Source organism: Tasmannia lanceolata, unplaced genomic scaffold, assembly GCF_043159265.1.
Source record: "Tasmannia lanceolata isolate RefF3 unplaced genomic scaffold, GAP_Taslan_0.1 ptg000002l, whole genome shotgun sequence".
NCBI lineage: Eukaryota > Viridiplantae > Streptophyta > Magnoliopsida > Canellales > Winteraceae > Tasmannia > Tasmannia lanceolata.
In genome coordinates, this window is record NW_027518679.1 from 57,633,239 (window position 1) to 57,650,820 (window position 17,582).

Genomic DNA, 17,582 nt, shown 5'->3' on the forward strand with positions numbered 1-17,582 from the left:
GACCTTTGGCTTTGATACCATATTAACTTACCAACTTCTCCAAAAGCTAAAGGCGTTATTTATCTTTTATACTTTAACACCTTCATCATAATTTCAATTCAAAAACGAACCCAATGCTTTGAAAACTGAAATATTGGCCGACATGGAAATAATATTTTTATTGATATTGGTAATGGGTCCCTCTGCATCAAATTTAAGGACTCACTCAAAGGCCATTTTGAGTCCGACGACCAGTTTTGGACTCAAAATCGATTCTCAAAGTCCACAAAACAGACAGGGCTTAAGTTTCCACATCTCAATTTAGAGATATCATTTATGTTTATCTGTTCTTTAGATAAATATGTAAATGAATTGATGTGTTAGAATTTCTAACTTTCTGAATTGATCATATGTGTAATTTGGTTGATTTTAGATAGGAAGCAATTCAATTAATGAGTGATACCCGCGCATTAGATGATCAGAACCTTTGATATGATGTGGCATGACTATGAGACTTCTTAGAACCAAGCTAATAACGGTCCAAATTTAAAAGATTATACTGTTGTTGGCGAAAGTTCAAGGGGCTATGATCATCCGATCTTATGGGCCCCGGCTAGATCAACGGATGTGGTAATGTTCATCTAAATTAATTCGGATGGGACCCATCCCAAGAGTGCTTCTCTTCATTTTTCAGCAAAAGAAGCTCAGTCTGAGGTGGCTCGACCCGGCCCGATCCAGGCTGGGCCCATTCAAGTATGTGTGAAAGCCCAACTGGCCGAGCCAACAGACTCCAATTGCAATGGGCCGGATCCAGGTAGTTGAAACAAAGCTCCCACGGATTCTCAAGCTCAATCGGTATAAGCTTATGCCTAGGCTTGCATTTCAATGCCCATCCAGCCTGGCCCAATTCAGCCAATGCAAATCCAATGGGCTTAGAGTTTGGGATACAGGCCCATTGGGCTCGTCTGCATACCTTATTACCGTAAATTGCACTCAGAAACACTTTGCACCTCTCCTTGTAATCTATCCAAAGGCCAAAGAGGAATGATAAGGCCAGTTTCACGAATTAAAAATGTTTTTCTATCCATGGGGCCATTTTATGTGAGCCATATGCGGCGATCAGGCCCATGGATTTGGTGGGCCAACAGTAAACACATAAGACAAGGCCAATCTCTTGCCCAGTGGATGCTCTTAACCCTCAAACCAGAGAGGGCTTTTTCAGGCATTTCCCCAGAAATTTTCGACCATTGTGTTTGTAATCCATGATCGGAGTGGTGGATCTCCAAGCGACATCGGACTCTACAATTTGGTCTTTTTGGTGGCCCATCAAATCAATAAATCCAGTTACCATATATGTATGTGCAATATGCATAGTGGGTCCATGATAGAAAAAGTCCATCCTATTAAAGTAATAAGGCTTAACATTTCTCAAAGAACAAAAAATAGTTCAAAGAGTTACCTTGTGAAAAAAAAATAAAAATGGGCAGGAAGAACTACAAGCAGGGGACACTGTAGTAAATCTCTGAGCAGCAAAATCCCTTCATCTTTGCTCCTTGACACTCCATTGTAGTGTGTCTGTAACTACAATAAATCATAAAACTCAGTTAAAAGAAAAGAAAGAAAAATTTATATAAAGAATCCGCAGCCACAAAATGCCAATTCGAGACATTTTTACACCCATCCTATCATTCAATCAGTCCATCTCTCAAATGTATAAAGCATGGATGGCGTTACAGACCCGTAATTCAAATATTTTTATTCAAGACCCAACCCGACAATATCACACGGTGAAGTTAGTAAAATTCCCTGTAAAATCTTTAAAAATGATAAGTGAAATCACCATTATCGTCACCAGTCCTGTCGTTGCCATTGCCGAAATCACAGTATTCAACTTAACAAGAAGGATCTGCTTTCTTCAATACCACATATAATACTTCCAATGAAGTAAATTTTACATGTTCCTTCAACAGATTATACAAAATAATGAACCTAATCTTTACAATATGCTACACCATTATATATGTGTGTCCCCACCAATCTGTATTACATTACACTCTTTTCATTTCATATTGCCGTTCCTTGGCATTGTTTCCAATTGACACCAGAATTCCAAAGAACAGAAGGCTTAATCATATTATTCTCAAGAACTTCAATTTCCACCTCAGAATTAGCATTTCAAGCTACAAAATCATGTAAGAGATGGGAGGAGCTGAACCTGTGCCGCGGGTTCGCCAGATTCATATAATCATAATCCGTTGTATCGTCCCCAACAGAGGCTCCATTGTAAATCTCATCCCCTTTGACAGTTACGAAACTCGGCTGACTACCAGAGACTGGTAGACTGCCCTCGCAATGCTGCAGGCCCAATGTCAATGACACCTCACCACTCCCAAACCTTCCCAGCTCTGACATTTGGTATGCCATAAGCCCCCCATTTAGACTAGGCTGAACCATTGCATCTTGAAGAAGACTGCAATCATCTAAATTGGGTCTTTGGTTCATTAAATTCAGATTCCCATAGTTGGGTCCTTCGCTGTTCGTCCCATTCATTTCTACGTCGGATATATGATCAGATTTTGTGTCACTGAATTGGCTGGTATGGCTTCTTTCCCTATCAGACGGCCCAATTTCTTCCCTAGTTTTAGGAACATTGTCCGATGATGAATTGGAATCCATGTCGGCATCTCCAATCTCTTCTTTATACATCTCCTCAACCATAGGCTTCCATAGACGCACACGAGCATTTATGAACCAGTTTGAAACCTGAACCAGAGGAAAGAATAAAGATTAAATTGCATTTGAGAAGGGTAAAATGAAAAATAATTTACTTCTTCAGGCTACCTGACTTCTGGTCAAACCAGTCTCCCTTGCGAGCATTATTTTATCCGAATCCTTTGGGTAACTGGTGAAATGCATCAAACAAAAAAAAAATCAGGAATGGAATTGCTTAATGGAATTGTGAAAACACCAATTACTCCCAAAGCTCAAGCTGTTAGAGTTGGTGTTGTTAAATTATTTATACTACAGCACTCCCCTTCATGTGTGGCCCCTCTTTCTTTCTTTTTGGGTTGGCCGTAGTACACGTGGATTTCGAATATCAAGGAGTTGTTGGATTTTGAACCCAGGACATGCCGTGAGGCAATGGGTGCCAGGTGAAACAACCAATTACTCCAAAAGCTTAAGCTGTTAGAGTTGGTGTTATTTAATCATTTATACTTCAACAGGAATCTTGCACCTATGGGACATTGAAAAAAAAAGGAAAAAGAGGCTGTGATGAGGGACTTACGGATGAAGGAAGTGCTCGAATAGCCAAGCACGAAGGATTGAAACAGAGCTTTCAGGAAGCCCTCTTTGTGGCCTCCAAGCATGTTGATGAATAATACCAATCTGTTGAAGAGCCCTCTGTTGCCTGAGCTGCTGGTCTACAAAACGGAGGCGAGATATTCCACCTTCTTTGTTGTTTACACTATCCTGCTCACCAAGGCTATTCCTAGTCGCTCGAATTTGACGACTGATAGCATCTTGCAAGCAGCGGAAATGCCTGGAAATTGTCTGGAGGGCAAGTGCTGTGTAGGGTCTAGCAGCTCCACTACCTCCTATCACATCAAATGAAGACACCACAATCTGCATCTGATGGTAATATTGCTTGTATTTTCTATCCACCTGAAATAAGAGAAATGAATGTAATTACCACCAAAGAGAAAACAACCAGTTCTTTGAAATGAAAATAAGATCTTATTTATCTTGTACCTATAAACTTTCTAACTATCTTTTTTTTTTTTTTTTTTTGAATGGTAAACTTTCATTGTATTGGCTTTCGAACCCCTCCAATCCCCTCACTGTAGAGTTTTTCACCTTGGAGGGGTTTCTAACTATCTTGGATGCTCTATGATCCAACTAGACTCCCACGAAGGACTCTCACCATTATTCTTTTTAAGTGAAAACTTTCCTCTTTCCGAAAAAAAATTCTTTTTGCTTAATTGAACTACATCTGATAGTTCATAATATATAAAAGAATTAGACAACATGCAATGATGCAAGTATACTACTACATCTGCATATTAAAATTCAAAATTATAGAAACTCAAATATTTTCCATGATACTAGCCACACATTGTTTGAATGTTTGTCAGAACTGAGACAAATAACCACCCCAATTTACACCATCCTCCATGTTCATAACCATGCAAGTTACTCAAAATTTAGCACCCATAACCCAACACTCTCTCACTATTATTCAGAATATAAGAACCTCCTATTTTTTTCTCCCAGAATATAGTTTCCATCTCAGGGTTTGAGATATGATTTGACAGGTTCTCTAAATTACATAACTGGCAAATGTAACAGGCCATTGGCTCATTTATTTAGAAACATTATATATTAACCAAAGCAGATCTCTTGAAAAATGTAGACCAAGCAAAACAAAGATCAAACAAGAAATTTATCGGAAAATGAGCTAAGGATGCATTTGAAAATATAGACTACATAGTAAATAGATGAAATATAATGGTTTCGCAAAAGATAGAAGCTGTTGCAAACCTTGCTCCTATATCATCAAGGAATTTTTTAAGCTAAAAAAAAAAACCCCAAGCACTTTCAGAAAAGAGTGAAATGGAAACGAAGCGATCAGCCAACGAACAAGCACACAGGTTGGCAAAGGCCGGAGCAGAAGAGAGTCAATGGAAACCATTCTTATGTAACATTGAAGCTGATTGGGTGCGTAGGTAGAAGTGCCATGTAATTAGGAACTAAGGCTCATAGGGTGGGTTCAGTAGCTTACATGTGCATGGCAGGACGCCTTGTCCCCTTGTAAATGCTTGGATATTTATAATGCAATAAATATGTTACCATTTAAAAAAAATATGTAGAACAAAACGAAGACATAAGAGAGAAGAGAGCATAGGAAGATAGTGTATGGTGTGACATCATCCCTATGGCTATGGATGCATGCCATATATGTTGTCGAAGGTCCTAGCAGTACGATTGAGGTTCTCTCGATTATGAACACAAGAAAACACACATTTTTTTAAAGGAGAGAAGATCACAAATTTGCCAATGAAATGAGAGACCAAACCAAATCTCGCAAAGAGGTGAGACTTTCGTAACAAGGCACAAGTAATTAGAGGATAGCAAGGATATTGGAATGGTGTATGGACTTGTACTGAAAGAAAAAAACCACAACAACTATTCCGAGGACTCTTTAACCTCTCCCCACGGACTACGAGAACATAACACTAGAAGTTTTTCTTGACGAACATCCACCAATGTGCAACATTCAGCATCACATTGACCTAGTGCCTCGATCAGCATTATTGCATTTGCCCCACTAATGCATTATTCCAACTGAGCAACATCAAAAGGTCAATAAAATTGAAGAAGGGATTGATCCGAGAGAGCATGTCTCCATGTATGGTTCCTGCCTTGCTTACTTTGAAGAAGGATGGAGCTTAGAGGATGCGTGTTGGTAGTCGTGCCATCAACAAACTGCAATCAAGTATAGGTTTCCAATCTGACAATTGGAAGATATGTTGGATGCGCTAGATAGATCCAAGATCTTTTTGAAGATCGACCAATGGAATGAATGCCACTAGATCTGCATCTGATTTGGCGATGAGTGGAACACTTCGTTTAAGACGAGAGATGGCTTGTATGGGTGGTTGGCATGGCATTTGAGCTCTCTAACGCCCTGAGTATCTTCATGCTGCTCATTAACCAAGTATTCCATCAATTTCTTGGTGGACTTGTGGTCTTCTGCTTTGACGATATTTTGATTTTCAGTCATACCCCAAAAGAGCACATAAAAATTCAACAGTTGGTGTTAAACGTACTATGACAAGAGCATTTGTACTTAAATCTTAAAAAGTGCACTTTTCTTACTGATAATGTCACAAATTTGGGATATGGTGTTTTTCGAGGGTGTCAAAGTAGGCGAATAAAAAAATGAAAACTATTGTAGATTTGCCCACGGTGACTATTATCTCCAAAGTGAGAAGCTTCCGTGATCTTGCTACCTTCTACTTATGCTTCATCAAGAACTTCAGCACGTGCTAATGAAGTCTGACATTTCAAGTGGACTCTAAATGAAGGGAAGAGATTCAATCTCATCAAGGAAAAGATGACTCACACTCCCATTCTCACCTTGAAATATCGACAAGTTGTTTGAGGTTGAGTAGAGTGCCTAATTTGTGGGAATTGGGTCAGAACCTGAGCCAGGAGGAATGTTCAATAGCTTATTTAAGTGAGAAGATGAACACCACATGTCACTGATACTCGACAAATGATGTGGAGCTCTACGTTGTTTTTCAAGCCGTAAGGTATTTGAGGCACTATCTCACACATCGCGAGTTCATTCTATAACGAGATCAAGAGGCCCTCACGTACCTTAATTCTCAAAAGAAGCTCAATCTGTGGCATGCCAACAGTGTTTCCTTCCTACAGGAGCTTACGCTTTTGCTCTAACATCAATCTGGCAACGAAAATTGTATTGCGAATTCATTGATCCAATGAGTAGCCTTGTTGGGTACTCTTTCAGTTGTAACCTGTGGGGTTCTACTTCAATAACATCTGCAAAGATGACCCTAATTCAGCGACATATTACAATGTAGTTCGGAGGGAGATGATCATAAGGGATACTTTCTACTTCATGATGGATTATCTTTTGAGGCGAGCGTTCGTTGAGAGAGATCATTACCCGAGCTTCGTGGTGGATGTTTGGGACTAATTGAGATGTACTAATGGACTCATATGAACGTACATGTTGCATGCTATGTTGACTGATGTCATATTTGTCAAGTTTCTAATGGCTACTTGCAAAATAGTGGTCTATACACATTATTACCAGTTCCACATGCTCCATGGGAGGATCTAAGCACGGAATTTGAGTTGGGTTTGCCGCGATGACTCGAAAGGTTCTATATTTGTTGTTGTAGGTTAGTTCTTGAAGATGGCACATTTTCTACCATCCCAAGAGAATCAAGATGCTTTGAATGTTGATCAGATCTTCTTAAAAGAAGTTATACTCCTTGATGTGAAGTTTATGAGTCATTTTCGAGTACTTACCATCCATAGACAAACAATAAAATCGAGGTAGTGAAGAGAATCCTTGAAACCTATTCCAAAGTAAGTAACATCAAAAAATCAATACTCATTTCACCATGCCAAGTTTTTCTACAAGGCTTTGGCAAATTGGACTATGGGCATGTCACCATTTGATATCATTACCCAAAAAGCCCAAAACAAGTTCCAGACTAGGTCGCTGTGCTACTGAAATCTATTCCAAAATATCATCAGAGATCAAAAGACTCACTTCACCATGCCAAGTTTTCCTACAAGGCTTTGGTAAATTGGACTGTGGGTAGATCAACATTTGATATTGTTACCCAAAAAAGCCTGAAACAAGTTCCAAACTTGGTCCCTGTGCTACTGCAAACAACTCACATCTAGGATGCTGATGCTTTTGTTGGCCACATCTACGACATCCAAACTCAAGGCAAAAGAATGAAGAGAGCAACAAAAAACTATAGCAAGTCCAATAATCAACACTGGATACCACCAGTTTTGACTGAAGTGATTGTATGGGCAAGATAAGTTCCATGTTGTCAAGTTCAACTCTGTCAAAGTACTTCTATATATTTCTACAGACAAAGCATGGGCCCTACATTAATTAGATGAGAAATATTCATCCTTCATGGTGATCTTCAAGAAGAAGTTTATATGGATCTTCCTCAAAAGGGAGTCTCTCCTCAACTTTATGTATTGTGTTTAATCCATTGAGTACATCTACAGCAGGTGCCGATCCTGGACCGGGGGCACGTAGTTGAACTGTCATAATAGTGTTGCGGGTTGGTGGATTTTGGTTCATTGCAGTTTGTGCCTTGCATTGGGTAGAATGCCCCGTCCCCTGTAATGTAACTCATCTTCAGCTATTATTAAATCTGTCACTTTTCATAAAAAAAAGGGTTCAGCCTAAGAGAGAGAAAAGTGAAGTTTGTTGGTTGCAGAAGGCTATCTATTGCCTCAAGCAGTTTCTTATGCTTGGTTACACAAGTATAATTCAGCAACTATTAACATATGATTCAAAGAACCAATTAAGATCACTCTGTGTATGTAAAAAGATATGGAAGGAGCACTATCTAATTAGCTGTGTATGTTGATGATATAGTGACAACAAGTGATAATGCTCAACCTACTCAAGAGCTAAAGCATTATCTTGGAAGGGTCTTTGACCCAAAGACCAGGCCCTCTTAAGTAGTTCTAGGGGAATGGGGTTTCTAGGTCAAAATGTGGGATCCAACGTAAATATGTTCTTCAATTGCTAAACAAAACAAGTAAACTAAGAGAAAAACAAGTTGAGACTCCTATGGAACAAATTCATAAGGTTCATGACCAGCAAGGAGTGTTGTTGAGTGGCCTGGGTTCTTGTCAGAAAATAATTAAAAAGCCCAGATATTGCATGTGTTGTGAGTGTGGTATTGCAATGGTTGGGGCACCTCTTAGCTTTGACGGCAACAACTATTTCTATTTGAATCGTAGTCACCAAACTGGAGCTTAACCCATTCTTTTATACTTGCTTTCACATGTTTTTAGCTTTCGAATCAGCCTTTGTCACATCCACACCTTGACCTCGTACAACTTCAACCACTCCTTGATTCTGTCCACCATTCTTGATTCTTAAAGCCACAATAACTCGAAGAAAAAATAGAACAATGAAGAGTCACTCAAGGCATATGAAAGTAACCAAGCAAATACGTCCATATCTATGTTGCATGGATTATTTGCCCCCCTATGCCGAATCCATGTCCGAATCGGACATGGATTCACGTGGGACACACCCGGATTCTTGTCGTAGCCGTGTCCCGCACGAATCCTGTTTTTTCGGGCGAATCCAATTCATCATTGTCTCTTTTGAAATGCGAATCCTGTATATTTTCCCTTTACTTTTTTTATATGAAGGCACAAACCTGTACTCTTTTAATAAAAACCCTAGTGCCTCGACCCTCGAACATCGACCCCATTCCTCCTTCAACTCTCTTAATACAAGACTCGCCACAACCCTCTACCCTCAAATTTTTCATGAATATATACGTATATATATAATATATATATATATATATATATATATATATATATATATATATATATATATATATATATATGTGTGTGTGTGTGTGTGTGTGTGTGTGTTTAAATTTTGAAAATTTTATTTTATTTAAAAATTACCGAATCCGAATCCTACTTTTGGGGGTTTGCCGAATCCGACACCTCGAATCCGTGTCGGATCCTGACACGCGAATCTGAATCCATGCAACAATGGTCCATATGATAGTAAATGAGTGTTATTAGTCATCTCCCAATTCTCAAACCATCAATACTGAAAACAACTCCAATTGAATATGTGATTGTTTATTTCAATTCAGCCAGTGATTACAAATAATAATCATTCCAACTATTTTTTTTCCCCACAGAGAAAGTACCTTTCTAACATACAGGGGTTGATCTTAGGGTTGCATTAGTCGAGAGATTATGGTTTCCATAGAGAGGATGTGTGTTAGGCATACCAAAAACATGAGTGAAAATTTCTTATAGTAGAGTAGAATCCATTCATCAAAGGATTGACTCGCTTTTTTTCCTTTTATTTAATGAATAACAATGATACTGTTAGAGAAAGAAGTGATAAAGAAATACAGAAGAAAGCAAGGTAGAATCTCAAAATATCGTTAGTCTAATACTCATACTAGATCAAGGAACCCATTTGTCTGCCTTATTTTGCTCACTTTCGTATCAAGCAAAAGTTGGGAAACATGGACCTCTTCAAAAGACCCAAGTCAAGAAAATCAAATTCAACATCCTTCAAATTTTTCTTAAAATATATCCCCACACCAGCCTGAAAATAATTTCCCCCTTGTATTTATCCCTTTTTAACATTTTCCCAAAGTACCTTTGACTTTATTGGTCAAGTTTCCTGGATATTACTCTCCCCAATTAGCTATTAACATATTAACATGGAGATTTAGAATATATGAGAAGCAGTTCCTCCCGAAACATACCTAAAACTACATACAAACAAGATAAGTTAATAAATGAAAGAGCTGAAGGAGATTTAAATCAAACTATTAATGAATGCTCAATCACAAGTAAAATAAGTACTATAGTAGGCGGACAAGTAAATATGTGCATTGATTCACGTGGCTGGAGAACATGTCAGATAAAGTGAATTTTGTGCCTAAACTGAATTCTTCTTGGTTAGTAATAAATAACCAAAAATTCTTCTGGTTTGACAAAAAAAGTAAGATACATGGAATCATGCAACGAAATTCAAACTAGCAACCAAATCCAAAGAGGAATCTTCAAGAGAAGCTATTGCCTTCCAAGATCAAAGATTCATTCCTGATCGTGGATATATATTAAATAGAGATAAAAACCCATGAAGATAGAAAGTAATGACATGAATCCAATTGTAGTGTTGTAGTTATAATTATACTATACCATGCTCTCATTATTATAGCTCGATCGCCAAACAAAAGTAGAAAGAACATCTACATGAAAAATGAAAATTAAGGCCTAAACCAACTGCCAGCAACATAGCAAGGACAATTAACACCATTAAAAAAACAAAAAAAACCAAAGAAAAGTGAATGCAAGTGTACCTCATCCAACATGGATAAAAGTTTGGTCAGCTTTTTCTGTAAATCTTGTCTTTCAGATGGTGAGAGACCAGTAGTAGAGTTGGCGGATGAGTCTTGCGCGTCTAAAGCCATCCCATCTGAACGAGTCAATGCAGTACCTTTCGACCCTCCATCAGCCTCTTTGCAACCTCCTATATCAAAAGACATATGGAAGCCTTGGGGTTTGTGTGACTCCTTCTTTAAGGCCTTTCGGACATTAACTACTTCATCGAGTAGCTCTTGCACTGCCTTGAGATATTTAGAGTTCGGAATGGTGCTAGTTAGACCCGACATTACATAGCTCTCGTTCAACATGACTCCTTTCATTGGATGATCACCTCCGGAATAAGCCAGGGGGAATTCAGCATTTTTTGAGTGTTTGCTAAGAGAGCTATCATCTCTACACGAGCCTACGTCGCCCGAATTTGGCTGATGAGAGCCCAACAAAGAAATGTCTGTATTTGTATGCCGATATTGAAATGAGGGCATGGGAATGGCAGAGGGTAACTGTGTGCTGAGGCTAAGAGATAACCCTTGTCCTTGAATAGCCGAAACATTTGGCCTCTGTAACTGGATGCTCTGCCCACCATGTAAAATGCCTAGCTGTGTTCGAAAATCCATCTGAGGATCCCCATTGACAGAATTCCGAACAAGATAATTTGTAGTATTTACATGCCCACCCATTTCTTGCATATTTGTGAGAGCACTAGTCGGCTGCATGAACATCATCTCATTTCTCCCATCCCTCCAAACGCCATATGTATGTTCTCCAATACGGGAAGCACTTAGGTTTGGATCTTGTGAAAGTATGGAATTAGGGACAGGGAACTCGGCACAGTTCTGTTGGGACTGTGAATTGTCTGCCAAATTATCTGAATATGACCCGGCAGATGAATAGTTCGGAAATATCATGTTACCAGGAAGTGATGGTTCTTGATACAAAGTATCTCCGGGACCCCTTAGATAAAGATTTGGCATGCCATCTCTTTGGTTACTTGAAGTAGAGTAATAAGTAGCCATTAACTCTTTCTGAATCTCCTCAAATGAAGAAGCTTCCCTTTAGGTTGAGGATTTAGTGCAAATCAATACGGTAGCTTAAAGAAATTGTCACCTTTTTCACCAGAGACTGGTGTGGTTGTCATCTACAATTTCAATAGAATCTGCACATCCAAAGTGTTTCTCATTCCAGAGAAAAGCACTATCTATAAGAAAAGGCTAAAGTAAGGATAGAAAAACATTACATATATTGATTATTGCTTTTTGTTTGTTTTTTTACTTTTTCTTGAGAGAAAATGAAGAAACTTCATTAGAAAAGAAAGAAGATAATTTTCGTATTTGCTGATGATCATGCAAGAAAGACAATATCACAAGATACTTAACAGTGCATCGGAAAATGCATACTTGATCAAGGCGGCCGAATACATAAACATTTCAGATGATTTTATATGTGGAAATGCATACCATACATCATAAATAGATACTAAAATTTAATCATAACACCAACAACTAAGAGTAATGTTGAATCATAAATTAACAATTCTGCCTAGAAATCACAAAATTTTGAAGAGCCCAGAGTGCGCCGATGAAACAGCTCAACAGAAACAACTGGATTTAACAGCCATTCAAAAAAAAAAAAAACTTGGATTAAAAACTTCAACCTCAAGTTGTGAGCTTATCATTTAGTAAAGCATTCACCCTTTCAGAATCACTCTCTTTGAATCAACCTTGAACTACATGAGAGTTTCGCAATTATATCTTAAATGACCAAACCTGATTACCGCTCTTGGATAAGCTGATGAAAGAAACCCTTGAACTACATGAGGGTTTCAGCATTTGTCTGAGAGGATTTTAACAAAACCTGAAGCTGAATTCTAGTCCATAAAACTGTGGATTTCATATATGTGGAACTGATTCCATTGTTATATGGAAAAACTAGATTTTACAATAAATATCTGTTTTTGTTTAGAAAGAGAGAAGAGATAAAAGAACAGTGGAGGAACCCCTGGCAAACCTCTAATTCTGTGAGATATTGCAGACAACAGGAAGAAACCCTTAAAAAGGCTCAACACCCAGAACCCAAAATACAACCCCCCCCCCCCCCACAACAAAAAAAAAAAAACTTAGAACCAAGAACCCAAAAACTTAGAACCACAACAGAGATAAAGAACACAGAAATCAACAAAAACCAACCAAACTCAAGAAGCCAAATTAACCAAGCAACCAGAAAACTTAGAACCACAACAGAGATGAAAAAAACAGAAATAAGCAAAACCCAAACTAACCCAAGAAGCCCAATTAACCAAGCAACAAAAAAAAAGGTTCTAAGTTTCTAACTGCTCCACAGAAGCAGAGAAATTCACATAGGAACAAGCAAACAAACCCAATAACCAAAATATCAAATGAGCATGGTCCAATAAAAAACTGAGAACTTTCCTTTTCTGATCAAAATCAACAAAACACCAACCAAACCCAAGAGGCCCAAAAACCCAAGCAAACCAAAAATATATTTAAAAAAAAAAAAAAAAAAAACAGGTTCTAACTGTTCAACAGAAGCAGAGAAAGTCACATAGGAACAAGCAAAGAAACCCAATAACCAAAATATCAAAGGAGTGTAGTCCAATAAAAACTGAGAACTTTCACTTTTTGATCATCATCTCATACACTCAAAACCCAAATCACAAACACAGGTTATTGCATACAAAAAGAAAAAAAAAAGGAAATTCAGAAGAAAAAAATAAACAAAAACGAAAAATGAATTTCCTTTTTCTTCATAGATAGATAAAATAAACACAAAATACTCACTTGTGGGGGGCAAGAAATCTCGAATTTGAAGCCGATCCGATGTAATAATCCTCCCAAAATGGAGACAAACTGATCCCAAGATCCAAATCAGACCCTTTTCATAGGCCAACTACAAATAAAATAGAATAAAATTAAAAAAATGGGAATATATATGTAATCTTCTATTGTATCATTACTATTATTTTTCAATATATTCTCCATCCATCATCAGAACCCAACATTCTATCCTTTGCACGTGACACCCTTTTCAGCTTTTGTTACAAAAAACAAACAAATGTAAATCAAACAGTACAATAAAAAAAAAAAAACAAAAGCAAAACAAAACTCTCTTTTATTTCTTCTTACTTGTGCTGTTGTTCTTGTTGTTAAGGTGTTCAATCCTCTAACTACCAGTAGGTAGACCTAAAGCTCTCTTAAATCCCATTTTTTTTAATTCTTTTTCATATGGAGGAGGGATTTTTCATACTACAATCTGCACCATATAAATCTTCTCTTTTAATCCATTACAAAAATGGGAAATGACTTTAATTATTCGTTAATATTAATTACTTAGTTAGCTAATTAAATGTGCTCCCAACAATAAGATGCTGATATGGGTTGTGACGTGTGTAGATTTAAAATCAATCATTTTTCTGTTTCTCTCTCACCAGTCACACACACCATATAAAAAACTGTATGTCTACGTATAGATATAGATACGGAAATTTGATATCGCCACTCCTTTGGTTTATTAATTGCAGCCTCTCTCAGTTTGTTCACTTTTTTCTGAATTAGGAAGCAAAGTCTTCGGAATTCTCAGAAAAGTATCAACGGCCAAACAGGATTTTTTTTAATAAAGTAAGTCATTATCAATAATGCTGCTGATATTGGCACTACCATGTTGATTTAGTGCAGTTATCAAAATATGGTAGTGCAAATATCGGCAGCCTATCAAAATCAGTGCATGTGTATTGGAAAATGGCATCAGCACAACCATGTTTTAATAATTGCACAAACCTGGTTGTTGTTTTTTTAATTGGCTTGGGAAATGACATAGGTGCCATCCTTGATATTTGATCTACCGACTGGCTATTAAAAAGTCAGCTGTCATTGGATCAAATACAAAAGGCTGTGCCTTAATTGGGCGCTTGTGGACACCATAAAATCTCTCTCTCTCTCTCTCTCTCTCTCTCTCTCTCTCTCTCTCCCCCCCCCCCCCCCCGGGTGCAGCTCGGGTCGATTTTTCAGAATTCAGGTTGAGCTTTTACATTAAAATCGGGTCGGGTTCAGGTTGATTCCAATTCATGTTTTTTAGCAAAAGCTCAACCTGACTCAACCCAAGTTGCACCACTCTTTCTCTCTATCTAATATTATATTATGTGTGTGGGATTTGGTAGGCAATTTTGCGGAAAGGAATTTGCAAATTACAAAATAAAGTGCAATTGCAAATTACAAAATAAATATATAAATAGGGAAATGATATGAAAACTCCAATGTTTTGATAAGATGCGCGAAGCATCTTATGTCTAGCATTTATGCTTCGTTTGGTTGCTTGGCATCCCGGGGAGTAGTGGAATAAGAAGTCAATAGGAAGAATGGTAGAATTCTGCCTGGAGAATTCTCGTGAGTATTTAAAGGGTAGTCAGAAGGATTTTATAGTTCTCAAAAATCTCTTATAAGCCCCTTAAATACTAAAATACAAGATGCCGCGCGCATCTTATCAGAACAATGGAGTGCTGAAATCATTTTCCTATAAATATCATTCAAGTTTCATTGTTTTTTTTTAATGGTACAAGTTTCATTATTTTTATTTTTTTCTTGGTCCTCAATGCATTATTAGGTGGAGTGGGGCAGAGTTGAAGTGTTGTATCAAATTTCTTTCATTTGAAAAAACCCAATTTTGATGTCATTTATTTAAGCGTGTGAGTTTACATCATCAAGGGATGATTGTTGTGTATAAACTACAATTATTTGGTGTATAGACCATTGGATCATGCAGCTCTGAGTGAATTAATATCCTGAATATACACCAAGTTTTGGTGTATACGTGAAAGTAAATACTAAATAGAAATTTTGAAAAAGTCAAAGCTTTCCTAGGTCCACTTGACGTTGATTTGATCTAGACCATTCATCCTGATCAAGAGTGATCTAGCCCCTTGATTCCTTGCATGGGTTAATCTTGAGAATGGGAATTCAGATCTGCGTAGGATCTGGCCGCATTAGGTTATCGACCCATCAAATCAACAGTCCAGATCGCTTAAAATCGGCGATACTCTATCTCTTTAGTCCCTTATTTTGTTAGTAACGCTCCTCTCTTAATTTTGAAGTTTTAAGAGTAATTTTTAATATCCCTTTCGGAACAATAACAGCTAATCAGAGGACTATAAAAATAAATAAAAAAATTTAGGCTACTAATATTAACACTACCATGTTTTTGATAACTGCACTAACTAATTTTGTCTTTTATTATTTAAGCAGCCGTCAAAGATTATTATAGTTCCCAAAAGATTTAAGTAGCCAATCAAAAAAGATAAGAAATGTTGAGTTGTGCAATTATCAAAACATGGTATTGCCAATATCAGCAGCCAAATTTTAAGCTCAATTCGTACTATTTTACAAATAATTAAATTTTAAGAGGTCAGGTAAAGAGAATGAGAGCTTTTTACTTTTCTTTTCTTTTCTTTTCTGCAAGAAATAAAACAAAAAACTATTTATAATTACAACTCTGCCCTCAGCTTAAAGATAATATTACAAAGAATCCTGACCGTGGTGGACCCAAATATGTCTTCATCACTTCATGTGTGTCGAATCTCTATTGGCCCAAAAGGGAAGAAGATACGATGGCGCGCTTCTGACAGTGTCGTCCCCCAAAAAAAACCCTCCTAAACATTGTCGTGTGAGGTGGCAACTTTACCAGACCCGCATTGGACCATAAAATAACATGGGTCGGGTTTAAAAATAAGGCCCGAAACCCGACCAGACTCATATAGGTGTATTGACTTTCATAAATATCTCTTGAATAACATATCAAATTATTTTCCAATCTATTAATATAATTGTTTCATTGAGATGATCATGTTTGTGATGTGAAAATCTAGTTCCGTTCTTCAATTTTTACACTCGATGACATAAATTTAGAGATTTTTGGTGTGAAAATTTGTTTTTTTCTACGTTCTTTAAAATTAGTCACTATCCTACGCTAAAAAATAAAAACCGGACCCGATCTGACCCGAGATAATTTCTCAGGTCGGGTAGGGTTTTGAAAAACTCGACCCGCCCAACCCAAGTTGCAACCCTATTGTCGTGTGTGGACACTTAGGAATATATATTTGTTATTTATCAAAGATATAAGGGCACTTTTGTTAGCTGAAAAGAGAAGTGATATGTTGGCCCCTTCTTTTATTCATGCCTTATGGATGTCAGACTATTTCGGCTGAAATATATGTATATAGAGCGTAGTCTAGCACAAATTTCCCAAAACCAATTCGAAGCAATTCAGCTGTGAAGAAAATGGCTAGTAGAATTCAGATCCTTTTTTATTGTCTTTTTCACTGTATCAGCAACGATGATAGAGATCAACGTACTCAACATATGGCCTGATGGCCAAACAGTTGCCGGTGTTCCGTTTGCAATTGTAATATTAATGGATGCGGCGACATCACATGAGTCACCGGCCGCGGCCGCAGCACCTGCAATTGGCCGCGGCGGCACAGGCAATGGCACAAGCAATGGCAACAGCCCATCCGCAAAGTGGCTTCTGCGATGGTCCTTAGCAAATCCCTTAAAACATATAGTGCAGAGTATTCATTGTTATATAATGTGTGGACTGGTCTCTCTCTCTCTCTCTCTCTCTCGAGTTGCAAGCAAGTACTAAAAAGAATACTATCTGGATGCACCCATCATGTAGAAGTTCTTTAATCCATGCAGTTATTAAGGGGGTGCAACTCGGGTCGATTTTTGGAAATTCGGGTTGAGCTTTCTTCTTAAAATCGGCTCGAGTTCGGGTTGATTCCAATTCTTTTTTTTTTAGCAAAAGCTCAATCTGACCCGACCTGATGGGAAATGTTATCAGCACAACCATATTTTGATATTTTCACAAGCCCAGATATCCTCTTTAATTGGCTTGTAAGACTTTTGAGAAATTCAATAGCAACAACC

General features: G+C 37.7%; 1 protein-coding gene across 4 annotated transcripts; it reads right to left on the reverse strand.

Annotated features, from left to right (window-relative positions):
• Positions 1 to 1,865: 1,865 nt before the first annotated feature.
• On the reverse strand, positions 1,866 to 13,971 carry LOC143880956 (BEL1-like homeodomain protein 7). Of its 4 annotated transcripts, none has more exons than XM_077383935.1 (6): positions 13,791 to 13,971; positions 13,446 to 13,554; positions 10,626 to 11,803; positions 3,266 to 3,642; positions 2,821 to 2,881; positions 1,866 to 2,742 (listed from the first exon to the last, which is right to left on the reverse strand). In XM_077383935.1, exons 3-6 carry the CDS (start codon positions 11,661 to 11,663, stop codon positions 2,155 to 2,157), a joined length of 2,064 nt encoding a protein of 687 aa, XP_077240050.1. In that variant the 5' UTR covers positions 11,664 to 11,803; positions 13,446 to 13,554; positions 13,791 to 13,971; the 3' UTR covers positions 1,866 to 2,154. The 4 variants fall into 4 exon arrangements, with proteins under 4 accessions (XP_077240050.1, XP_077240062.1, XP_077240056.1 ...); XM_077383947.1 differs by having other exon boundaries at positions 10,626 to 11,845; XM_077383941.1 differs by having other exon boundaries at positions 13,446 to 13,696.
• Positions 13,972 to 17,582: the final 3,611 nt, after the last annotated feature.

Bases quoted from the DNA above. Each gene is read 5' to 3' on its own strand.
- LOC143880956 (XM_077383935.1), bottom strand. From the start codon at position 11,663: ATGGCTACTTATTACTCTACTTCAAGTAACCAAAGAGATGGCATGCCA. The intron at 3,643-10,625 runs GTACACTTGCAT...CTCTTATTTCAG, and splicing joins TTTTATCCATGTTGGATGAG to GTGGATAGAAAATACAAGCA. The intron at 2,743-2,820 runs GTAGCCTGAAGA...CCTCTGGTTCAG, and splicing joins CTGGTTTGACCAGAAGTCAG to GTTTCAAACTGGTTCATAAA.